This window comes from Pholcus phalangioides, unplaced genomic scaffold (assembly GCF_987345545.1).
Source record: "Pholcus phalangioides strain wild (caught in Gottingen) unplaced genomic scaffold, Ppha-v1.0 ptg000041l_1, whole genome shotgun sequence".
Taxonomy (NCBI): Eukaryota; Metazoa; Arthropoda; class Arachnida; order Araneae; family Pholcidae; genus Pholcus; species Pholcus phalangioides.
The window spans coordinates 6,831,824-6,843,825 of NW_028301627.1; the positions used below are offsets into that span (position 1 = coordinate 6,831,824).

A 12,002-nucleotide genomic window follows, 5' to 3' on the forward strand; every position below is an offset into this window, starting at 1 on the left:
CAAGTTGCAGTGGATTAAAATGAATTCCACGGAAAAAAACGTTCACTAAGACAAATGTAGGAGATTAATGTTCTTATTTATAGTTGTAATTATCATAATATAATTTATGAGTTGAAAAAAAATTTCAATTTTTAATATAAAGAATAAAAATTCAAGTAGGCTTCGTGGAAAATACGGGAAAAACCAGGACACTTTTGTCAAAAAGTCGGGACGGCCAAAAATAAAACAGAAAATACCGGGATTGTCCCAGGAAATACGGGGCGTATGGTCACATCAAACTTGACTGGAAATTTTCTGATGGCTCTGGCAACTGAGTAGAGGGCGTACGTATGTAAACAATGAAGATGTGTGGCTGAAAAGTGGACAACAGTAAGTATTTCCGACGAGAATTCGAAATTTATATTTTAATACAATGCTGTAAAAATTGTGAAAATTTTCCCATTGTTATAAAATTAAGCTTGATAACAGTAAACATTCGGAGTCTCTATTGACAATGTCCAAAATTCAGTTTCCTAGACTCAATAGTATATCTAATTGCTACTCAATGTAGGGCTCCACCCCCCCCCCCCCCCAAATTTAGCACGTGCACATTTAAAAATTTATAATTAACCCTTTAAACGGCAATTAGAAATCTCAAACTTCCCATTCAAAATGCCATGTTTTTGTTAAAAAAATAAACTAGGATTGTGTCCGATTTTTATCGGTGCAATATAGGGGAAGGAAACAACTTTGGGGTCTAAGGGTGGCCACTTGGCGACTTTCTTTTTCAACGCCAAACATGTCCTATGGCCCGACGAAAAGCAGCCAAAGCCGTCAGACACTACGGGCACCGAAAAAAAAAAAAATCACCGGCATATAGAAAACATAACAATGGAAACCAACGTGCATATTGTAATAATAACTAAATATAATAATCATCAAAGCAACATATGGCATCCAGGCTCTTTTAAATGAACAACAGTCTTTCCTGTTACCCTCTGTGTTGGTCGAGTGGTCATAGTGACTGACTTGCATCGTGAGGACAGGTTCAAACCCGCACAGTGGTGGTCGGCTGAAGTTGGTTTCGTATCGTTCTCAACTTCGAGGTGGGTATGCTATCTGATCTCCCTGTTAAAAAGTCTCGCCACAGAGAGCAACAGGCCTACAAGGGTAAATCTTCAATCATGACACTTCACTCATAGTTTGAAAATTAGAGGCAAATGGCAGCACTATAACAAGCATTACACACATAGGTGGAGATAGACTTGGAAGTCTGGGGGAGGTGGGACATGGTCATTATTGCTGTGGGCACGATGATGTCAATTCATATATACATTATAGATTAGTCGACTCCACCTTTGACGCTGGGGGCAATGCCCCCTCCCCCGTATCTCTGCCCATGATTACACAGAACAAGCTCTCTGTGGCGAGACTTTTTAACGGGGAGATCGGCTCGCATTTGCGCCTTAAAGTTGGGAACCACAGAAAACCAACTTCAGCCGACCACCACTGTGGGGTTCGAACCCGGATTCTCGCATCACGAGTCCGGCACTATAACCACTCGACCACCACAGTGGCACTACACGTACACGCACATTCCCGCATGTACCGATTCGTTGGGGGGTTCCGCGGGTGGGGGGGTGCATGTGTGTTGTAGCAGAAGTAGGTAGGGGCTCGGGATCCATGATGTCAGCCACCTCGTTGGGCAATTTGCCTGTTGTGGCGTTGTATTTGTATTCATGTTGGGTTCACAACACACACATTCCATCATATACAGATTTGCTAGAAGTTCCGCAGAGGAATATAGACGAGGTGCATGTGTGGTTTAGTATTTCATGTGATATGAATAAATATTTGCATATGAAAAATAAAAGTCCAGACTCTGTTTTAAATAATAAATCGATCAGGGTATGCAAAAAAGTAAGAAATATTAAAGGTACAACCTGATAGATTTATATCCAGTAATCTTAAAAGCGCAGTATAAGGGCAAGCTGGGAAATGAAACAACAAAATGGTTGTTTGAACTTTTAAAAGAGTCGCTGTGGTAACAAAGGAGCAAACAAAACATGAAACAATTAGTGTCATCTGGATAAGAACTATCTAGAACAACAACTCAGAGAATGCAACCATGTCGACGTTGGCGACTGCCCAACTTGACATGGCCCCTTATACCAAAGCTGCTCCGAAATCCGAAATAGTTTTTTTTTACCACTCATCTGTTTTTTTTTTCCATAAATTCTGCTGGGTTTGAGGTTGTAGGCCTTGTCCCACCAGAAACAGTCCAACACCAAGGGCAATGGGGGGGGGGGAATTGGTGCTGAAACATGACTGTGACAGAATATGCAGCAACAGCACCCACCACCATGTGATGAAAACGGAATGACACTAAGTTCAACTATGCAATAGTGCAGGAAATGTTTCATCTAATCGCTAACATAAATGCATGAATGTGAATATGCGAATGAAACGTAAGGGGGAACAAAGTAAAATTGCTACAGCTGTCACCATAGGTGTGATTTCGCTTTTATTTTGTCATGGTCCCCTTACCTCCCCGATTATTAATATAAGAAATGCTGTGATATACCACAATACAAATGTATTGGAATATCTGTGAATTAATAAATGATAGCAGGATCCCCTAGCTCGCTGGCTGTTATTCTCAAGTTGATATAGCTGAACTGCATTTGGATTAAATCGGAAAGAAAATGCAATATTTTTTATAACGCCCCGCTATTAATATTATTTCACCAATAAGATTTAAAGCCCTAAGCAGACAAAGAAGGCAGTGTAATCCAGTGGGAGGAGGCAAACACGGAGAAAATGAACGTTTCCAAGGTGCCTCATTCGGTAACTTTCTAAAGTGTATAAGTCCATTTCCCCACCAAACAGTGCTTGCCCCAGCTAACCAAACCTCCAGTCCATGGGATTGGGGCAAAATGCATCGTTCATGCTCCCAACTGCACCAGTAGGACCTGGATTATCTGAACTAATGTGGACTGAACCTAAATCAGATAGCCAAAACCTTGGGTACTACTGACAACATACATTTTTGGGGGTTTGAAGCCGGGTTTTCCTAGGCTCAGATTTTTCTACTCCTTGTGAACCGAAGGGATCATTCTACGTCTGCAGAAGAATGTAACTTTATCATGCTCAGCGTTTGTATTTTCCTACGTATGGCGTATCATCGGTTCTGTCATATTTCTGCCATTCGACACAGTAAAATAAGGCAGACAGAAAGGAAGAGAAAGACAACATGGTGAAAACAGAGTTTGGTTACTGTTACGGATGCATAGTTGGCAGGTTGCAACCTGGTGCATAAAGTAGGAAAATAAAAAATCTTATTTTAGTGCTCACACACCGGTTTTTTTCTCTTTTTTTTGTCCTCCTCTGTCAACGGGACAGTAGTAATCTACATTATTTAATCAGAATAATCCAAAGGTCCACAGAATTGAACGGACAGTACAGACAAAAAAAAAATCACGAAAATGCAAAATTGAATTCACTGGAGAAATACATTTAATAGGGTTTTTAAAGTTGCGAAGCCTCAGCTCAACACAATCAGTTTAATATCGTGAGCACTGGGAAAAAAATAGTGAAGGGACAAGTATTTGGTCCTTTTGTCGTTCGGTTCGGCCGAATGTTACTTATATAATGGCAACCTAATGCCTGGGATTTGTCAAGTGCTGAATTTCAACATGTGCTATCAATTAGTGATGGGACGAATATTCAGTTGCCATTTAGTATTTAGCCTTTTTTTGCCAAATATTCAGTTCTGCTGAATGTTTCTTAGGTATTCAGTCAAATATCTGTAATGGCAACCTGGTGCCTGCGATTTCTCAAGTGAGAGCAATTTCAACACGTGCAATGAATTAGTGATGAGATGAATATTCGGTTGCTATTTAGTATTTGGCGCTTTTGCTGAATATTCAGTTCTGCTGAATGTTTCTTAGGTATTCAACCGAATATCTGTTTTCAAGCCCTCGTAGTTCGCATTTGTGATTCATGTTAATGTATTTTTTGCTGAATCAGGTTCTCGATAAGTGATTTTTTTTCTTGTGGCATGATAAAACAAAGAGTTTAAAAAGTTTTGCAAATCATAGATTTTCTTTTCTTCTCACCAGCGATAAAGTAAAAAGAATCTTGGAACAATGGAATTCGCTGACTTGATCAAAACATCAAAAATCGAAGGTGTCGTCCTCCACAGGCCATTCGAACCTGATATCGAGGGGGCGCTTTGTGTAACTGGTCATCATTTGATAATGTCGTCGAGAAAAGATGGCGGTGGTGAATTATGGGTAAGTGTGTTTGAGATTTTGCTTTTCTTTTTCACCTTATTCGATGACCTTGCACATCTTCAATGCATTTCTTATATTCACTCCAATGCCCATGGAATCATTTGTGCTTGGCTGAGGCGTATATACGGGGGGGGGGGGGACTTAGCAGGCTATAGCCCATCGGTATTCAACCTTTAGGAGAGTGCAGGCCACTTCATTGGTTTGAAAACCTGTTGCAGGCCACTTAAGTGATCTGGAATTCCACCACTGGCAACACCATGTATAGCAGAAGTCCTCCCCGTGAAGCTTGTGACGGCACTGAAGACTGTCTTCACTCCTATAGTCTTTGGATAGAGCAGCCAGATGCATCTTTACCTTTTTTTATAGTACAGTTGGACCCCCGTATTCGCTGGTTTTTTTTCCTTTATGGAAATTTTTTTTTGCAACACTCAGAAATCATCATTGATGTGTTTTGTTTATAAAACTTGAGTTGTGCATGTTTAGAATTGCTCGCTAATGGCATTACTGTCATCACTAGAGCCGTAGCAGCTCCCAAGAGAGAAATAGTCACCTTGGGTTGGATTAATCTTTGGCCACAATGTGCGCTAAAGGACACAACCAATTCTACAGAGCTGACTGAAAAGACATTGTCATGTTAGCGAAACAAGTGGAGAAGTCGAACAGCTAATTAATAGCAGTTCAGAGGTATTGATCGAAGAGCAATTAATGCAGTTGACTGCTCTTGAAACTGAAGCGGTACCAGATGAAGATCAAGTTAAAAAAGTAGAAGACAAGTTCACCATGAGTAACATAGCGGAAGGGCTTCGCACGCTCAAATCAGCAATAGATTGTTTTCATGGCATAGATCCCTCTATGGTAGGCTCTTCACATGTAGAAAAATTGGTAGAGGAAGCCTTGTCATCATATCCCAACATACTTGATGATATGAAGAAGAAACGGCAAATAGAAATCACAATGTTCTTTCGGAAAACATCGGCAACAATTTCTGCACCTTCTTTTACATTCCCTTATACCTCTGCATTACCCTGCTCTTCTCATGCTGTTCAATAAACGATATATACAAGAAAAAACTATGTTTTTGGTTATTCGCAGATTTCCCGTATTCGCTGCCACCCCTGGAACGTAACTCCTGTGAATACGAGGGGGGGGGGACTGTATATCCAATAGCTATAGGTGAGATGACCTCCTTCAATGATGCCGCAAACCTTGTCCAGAGGTCTTCTGCTGTAGATGGTGTTGCTATTGGCCTCTCAAGCCAGGTCTGTAGCCAGAAAATTTGTTCGGAGGGGATCACTTTCATTTCGGGGCGGTCCAACAATAGATTTGGTCATCTTTCCCCCCTTTTTCAGTCATTTTCTCATATTTCATGGGGGACCAGATCCCCCTTCTCGCTATGGCCTTGGCTCAAGTGGTCTTTAAATATGCTGCAGGTACTTAAATGATCTGAGAATGTGCTGCAGCCACTTAAGTCATGTGGAAATGTGTCATGGGCTGCTTGAGTGATCAAGAACTGTGCCACGGGTAACTAGAGTCTATGGGACACGTGTTTGGTTTCAAAAAAAATATGACAATTGTTTGGAGATTACCATTAATTGGAGGTGGCCATATAAGGAGGTTTTGCTGTATTACTTACACAGATTGTTCCCAATCTTTATCCTGGAAAAGAAACGATGTTCTCCAAAGTCGGGAAATTCGGTATATAGCTCCTCATTCAGGGACTCCACTAGATGCTGTATTTCGTCAGCCTATTATTTGATATAGCCAGCAGGTAATATACATGCATTACTTACTTACAGGTAGTAAAAATGCTTTTCAAAGTCACGAGATAGCAGGATTATGGTAGACGGTGGGAAGGGAGAAGAAAGGAGAGGAAGGGGATCATAACAGTACTGATGGGGAATTACCCACCTCTGACTTGGATGGCTTCTCGATTGACACTAAATCACTGGGCAAATTAAAATGTGTGTTAATAAATGCCAGGAGCTTGGGTAATAAGAAAGATTTTTTAGAAACTATGATAGTTGTGGAGGGCCTGGATCTTATAGCCATTACAGAATCTTGATGAAACTGATATGACATCTCTCTCTCTGTGTGCGTGTGTGTATATATATATATATATATATATATATATATATATATAAGAGAACTTGAAGAAATTGTAAATCGAAATTTAGCCGCCAGAAAAATTTCTTAACAGCCAAGCATATATTTTTAATAAGAAAAACTGTCATATTTTGCAACGTTCTGGAATTAAGTGATCCTTTCTGTGTCAGTAGACATGCCAACATAAATTCTGAAAATTTGTTGTGGTTTTCAGCCCATAATTTAGTGATCACATATGAAAAATTTTATTCACCGATAGCAATTTTTTCGTCACCATGGAGACTAGCGATTTGTCAAGCCCTGTAATATAATGATTGGAGATACGTAAATTTCACAATTTTAAAAAAAAATCAAATTTTGTATTTGTTTACAAAAATAATAATAGCATTTTGAAACAACCATGAAGAAACAATCTACATTTCACTTCCGAGTCAAATTGTATCGCTATCCCAGATGGAACTGGGATCACCAATCTAGGTATTCTTATAGACGTGTGACTTGGGTTTTTTAAACATTGATCAGCAGTGATTAAAAAATCGAATAGAATGCTCAGTTTCATTTGTGAAAAGATCTCTTAGCGTTCGTTCTAGACTGGAGTATGGCGTAAGGTTTTGGAGACCATACATACAGAGGGACATAGAGTGGTGGGCAGCCGAAGTTGGTTTTCTGCGGTTCCTAACTTCAAGCCGTCAATGGAGAGCTAGGCTTACGAGCTCCCCATTGAAAAGTCTAGTCACAGAGAGCAACAGACATACAACAATATAGTTAGAAAAAGTGACAGCAGATGGCGGCATTACACGCTACAAGCAAACTGACTTCACATTAGGTTCTTAACACATGCACGTGCAGATTCCACCGTGGCCTGGGTCGTCTTTGAGCACCTGCTAAAATGCCTTCTTTGAGACAGCAGCAGGCCGTGACCTGGCTTAGAGGAGGAGGTTGAAGGTGTGCAGAGAAGAGCTACTCATGCTTTTGTTGTCATACTGGGCTTGAGTTATGAAGAGAGACTTCATTTTTTGAATATGTTTACACATTGTAAGAATGCAGGTGCCTGGGGGACATGATCAAAATTTTCAACAGAATGGATAGGATAGACCATGAATAATTAATACCCCTTCAATTGACTGCTTCGATTAGGGGGTACCAGTATCAATTGGTCGCCTGAGTGGCGCAGTGATAAGATGCTCATTTTCCACCATGAAGGTTACCATCAAGGTCCACGGGTTCAAATCCGGGCATAGAATGTCTGGAACAAGTTCTTTATTCACCGAGCCTGAAGCAACCACCAATGGATGGAGTCTTCATTTCCCACCCAACTCCACTGGTTGGAAATTGCAGTATGGCGATATATGACTGGAGTTGGTGTGCGGTAAAGTAGTATCGATTGGTAAGGGACAATTCTTGGTTATGATGTCGCAGGGAATTTTTCTTTTATAGGGTTGTTAATAAATGGAATAGCTTACCCCTGAGAGTAGTAAATTCTAACACAATTGACACGTTTGAAAAGAAATACGATAAACATGTTGGGGGTAAATTGAGAAGTTAACCATACTTAGATGCGACAACCATAAATATGTTTTATGGGCGTTGTATGATATTTTATCACGTGTATACAGTTTTCAGTTTTATAATCTAATTTTTAATTAAGTTGCTGTATTTTAGAAATATTTCAAAAAAAAAAAAACCTGGCTGCAATTTTAAGTAAAAAAGGGCAGTCTTTTTCCCCATTTTGCAGTAGGGAAAAATGTGGGAAAGTGGCATGAAACCATAAAAATTCACCAAAGAGGGTGCAAATGTTTCCTCGTCCTCTCTCCCTATCAGGGGAAAAAACTTTCACAAGCACAGGTTCTATTCCTCAAACCTCTTCCATTGAAACCACAATCTTGCACATGGGACTAAATGGGACTAGTTATGAAAGTAAAAGAAATTATGCCTATGGTTTCCCTTTCAAGCAAACTCAAGTGGGCAAAACTTTTTGCTTCCAATTAATTTTTGCTTCGGAAAATTTAAATTATCAAGATTTTGCAGAAAAGTAGTAAAAAATCATGTTTTCACACTTATTTATCAAAATTGGAAAATTTTGCGGAACAGCTTTGGTATAAGGGACACGCCAAATTGGCGACTTTTTTTCCGGCGATAAGTTGCCATCGTTGGCGCGCTCTGGTTTGTTGTTGTTCTGCTGGGTTGTCGTTGTTCCAGAATGTTCGTAGAATTCTGCCAGTCGGTGACGCTGACTGTTGTTTTTCCGTGTTCTTAGCGTCCTAGCGCGTCTTTCAAACGGGTCTTACTGCCATTTTCAAACTGGTTTTCTCATTCTATCCTCTCTCTTTTTTTCTTCCAAATGACGTCACTTAATAGCCGCGGCGTTTTGAAAAACCGTTAGGATAGTTCTTCATATTTTCTCTTCCTTCCGTATATATGATGTAGTGTGTGTGTCGGATTAATTGGAATTATTTTGGACATCTTTTCCCTCAGGTTGTACCTTTAATATTTTCCAATATTTATTCTTTTCTACATGCAGAATGCCCCTGCATCCTTTTTATTTTATTTATTTATTTTATACCGTTGATTATTTATAAGAACCCGGATTCTCGGAAAGAGAGTCCGGGTTTTAATTTATAATACATAGAATATTTTTATTTATACAGCAGGACCGTTATTTATTCACAACGGTCCGGGTTTTATTTAAACCCGGACCATTTTTTTTATCCAGTTTTATTTTTTAAATACTCCACAGCTTATTTTTGTTTATGCCATTTGTTTTTACTGTTTTCTATGCTGGCGACTTTTTTTTTCTGGCGCACGTAGTGTCTGGCGGCTTTTTCTCGGGCCGTCTGACATATTTGGCGCCGGGAAAAAAAAGTCGCCGAAAATCGCCAACCTGTCCCTTATACCAAAGCTGTTCCATTGTGAGGGAAGTTTTTCATTTTTCGAATCTGTGCATTTTCTTAACAGGTAAATGTTTTTTCTTTTCTTTTTTGAAACAAAAGCTACTGCATCGAATGATCGACAGCATGGAGAAAAAGCTCGACGCCGTGGACAAGAAACTTGGTGTGTACTCTGGAATCATCTTCCTGAAGTGTAAAGATTTCAGGATTTTGCAACTTGATATTCCTAACGTCGAAGCGTGCAGTAATGTTGCAAGCTCCATTGAGAACCTCATGAATATAGGTATGTATACATTTATGAAGGCATTAGACACAAGGTTGTACTGTACCAGTTTTTGCCGCAGTTAATTCTTAAAAATTAGAACACGTAAGAATGCCTTAATACCGATTTAATTAATGAAACGAAAGCCCTGTGCAAGCTGAGTTATACTGAAAACGTCAAAATTTTCGGACTTTCTTGGTTTTTGCTAAATATCTCTGTTCCTATACATCGGAGAGGAAAAGTCTAAGTTACAATATTGTAGAAGACAAAATTTGCTACAGCTTTTGTATTTATGATTTTTTCTACGGGGCTGTAGTTATCAAACTACAGAGCAGTGAAAATGCTAAAATTTCTGTAAAATCCGGAAAAATGTTGCTATAACCTCCAGTTTAACACAAACTTCTTTTAAAAAAATTAATTACATCTATTGTACTATGTTTTATATCATTATTTGGTACAAATGAATGATGTTCAATTGCTGCGAGACACCGAAAATGTGCAGGTATGCTTACTGAAGAGTAGATATTGTAAGAGCTGATAATATATGAAATAATAATGATATCGAGAGCTGATATTGTAAAAAAACATAATAGACCTAGAATTTGGTCCGACGAGAGGAATGTTAGATGAGATGAGGGCTTGTGTTTGTGAGTGTCAATTCCTGACGGGGAAATCCATATTTCTCCCCACCCACGGATTCCATCAGCCACTTTAACAAATATTTTTGGTATTTCTATGCATATATCATATCATTTTTGTTTCTTTATATTGGCAACACCACATCCTTCTCAAGTCAAAGCCGTCTAGATCGTGCTATTTTATTATTATCAACCAACTAAGCATGTGCATCACTCTGTCCCATGTTTTTCTACCCTATAACTTGCTTTTTGTCCCCTTTCGTGTCATTTCTCTTCTGAAATGTTGGTTCCACCTGATGAATGTTTTATATGTCGCAGTACTTTGGAGGAAGGTAAAGTGATTACCATGAAAGAAAAAGGTATAGCTACTCTGAGAACAGTAAGTGTAAAACTAACTGCTATGCCTTGGAAGGCGGAACTGCAACTCCTTGCCGTGAACTGTGATTTTGACGCCACCTTGGACGAGAGATTGCGTGATCAATTTGTTTATGGAATTGCGGATGGGGCTATTCAGAAGCGGTTGTTAGCCAAATCGGAATTAAGTCTTGAGACCGCTGTGTCTAGGGCCTTGGCTAATGAATCGGCCTCATCTCAAGCTCAACGGATGCATTCCCAAACGGGCGCTCATGGTTGCAATGTGGGTTTTGTGGATAAGGTGGAAATGCAGGAAAAAAGGGGGAAAATTCAAAATTCCAAAAAGGCTTGTTTTGGTTGCAGCGAAATGCATGATCGAGCCGTTTGCCATTTCAGAAACGTGAATTGTAGATCGTGTGGGGTTAAGGGTCACATTGAAAAAGTATGTGGTAAAAAATCAAGTTCTCATAAATTTCAAAAACGAAGTTTCAAAAAATTAAATGATGTTGATATAGTTCCTCCAAATAATGATTATTCCTTAAATACAGTAGTTTAAATTAATTCTCTCAAACAAAATATTTGTGTAAAATTGGACAGAGAAAAATTATTGATGAAACTGGATTCGGGATCTTACTATTCCATTATTTCATTCTATACGTTTCGATCTTTGTTTGGCTCTAACAGATCCGAAGTATCTCGTACTTCTGTGAAATTGACGGATTTTCAAAAGAATTCAATAAAACTCGTGGGCAAATGCAAAGTGCAGGTTCAGTTCAAAAACTGTGATTCAAGGTTGGAACTTTTGTGCTCACTATTCCAACATATTGGGTTGTTCGTGGTTTCCTTCCCTTGGTATTGGGTTCAGCGGCATAAATTCTATTTCCGATCCTGTACAAGGCATTGTTGCAGAGTTTTCGGAAGTTTTTGAGGAAGGCTTGGGAACTTATACAGGGCCTACTGTTAGTTTAGCTATCAATCCTAATTTTCCTCCCATACGCTATAAGGCTAGAAATGTTCCGTTGGCACTCAAGGCAAAAATTGAAGATGCTCTGGAAGTTCTCCAACGTGAGGGTGTTATCGAGCAAGTCGATAATCCCAAGTGAGCAACCCCCCCATTGTACCGGTTCTGAGACCATCGGGTCAAGTTCGTTTGTTCGGAGATTACAAAATTACGCTTAATAAAGCTATGGCTGCTTTTTCGTATCTGATCCCTTCAATAAATAGTTTGTTGTCAAACTTAAAGGGAGGTGAATTTTATGCTAAAATTGATCTCGCACAGGCATACTTGCAACTGCCCGTGGATGAGGAGTCTGCCATGGCACAGACAATCATCACTCACAAAGGAGCCTTTAAGGTTAAATGTTACAATTTGGTGTTAATAGGGCTCCAGGTCTTTTCCAGAGCATTATTGAAGATATATTTGCAGGACTTGAGTGGGTAGTCCCTTATTTCAATGGCCTTCTCATAAGAGCCTTCTCACATG

At 39.4% G+C, this 12,002-nt stretch overlaps 1 protein-coding gene across 1 annotated transcript in view; it reads left to right on the forward strand.

Annotated features, from left to right (window-relative positions):
• Positions 1–310: 310 nt before the first annotated feature.
• LOC149065191 (myotubularin-related protein 9) overlaps positions 311–12,002 on the forward strand; it is a 60,548-nt gene continuing 48,856 nt past the window's right edge. The window contains exons 1-3 of the mRNA XM_089254405.1: positions 311–369; positions 4,101–4,274; positions 9,368–9,548. Of these exons, the coding sequence (XP_089110531.1) occupies positions 4,128–4,274; positions 9,368–9,548 (328 nt within the window). The 5' untranslated portion in view covers positions 311–369; positions 4,101–4,127. The remainder of the gene's footprint in view (positions 370–4,100; positions 4,275–9,367; positions 9,549–12,002) is intronic.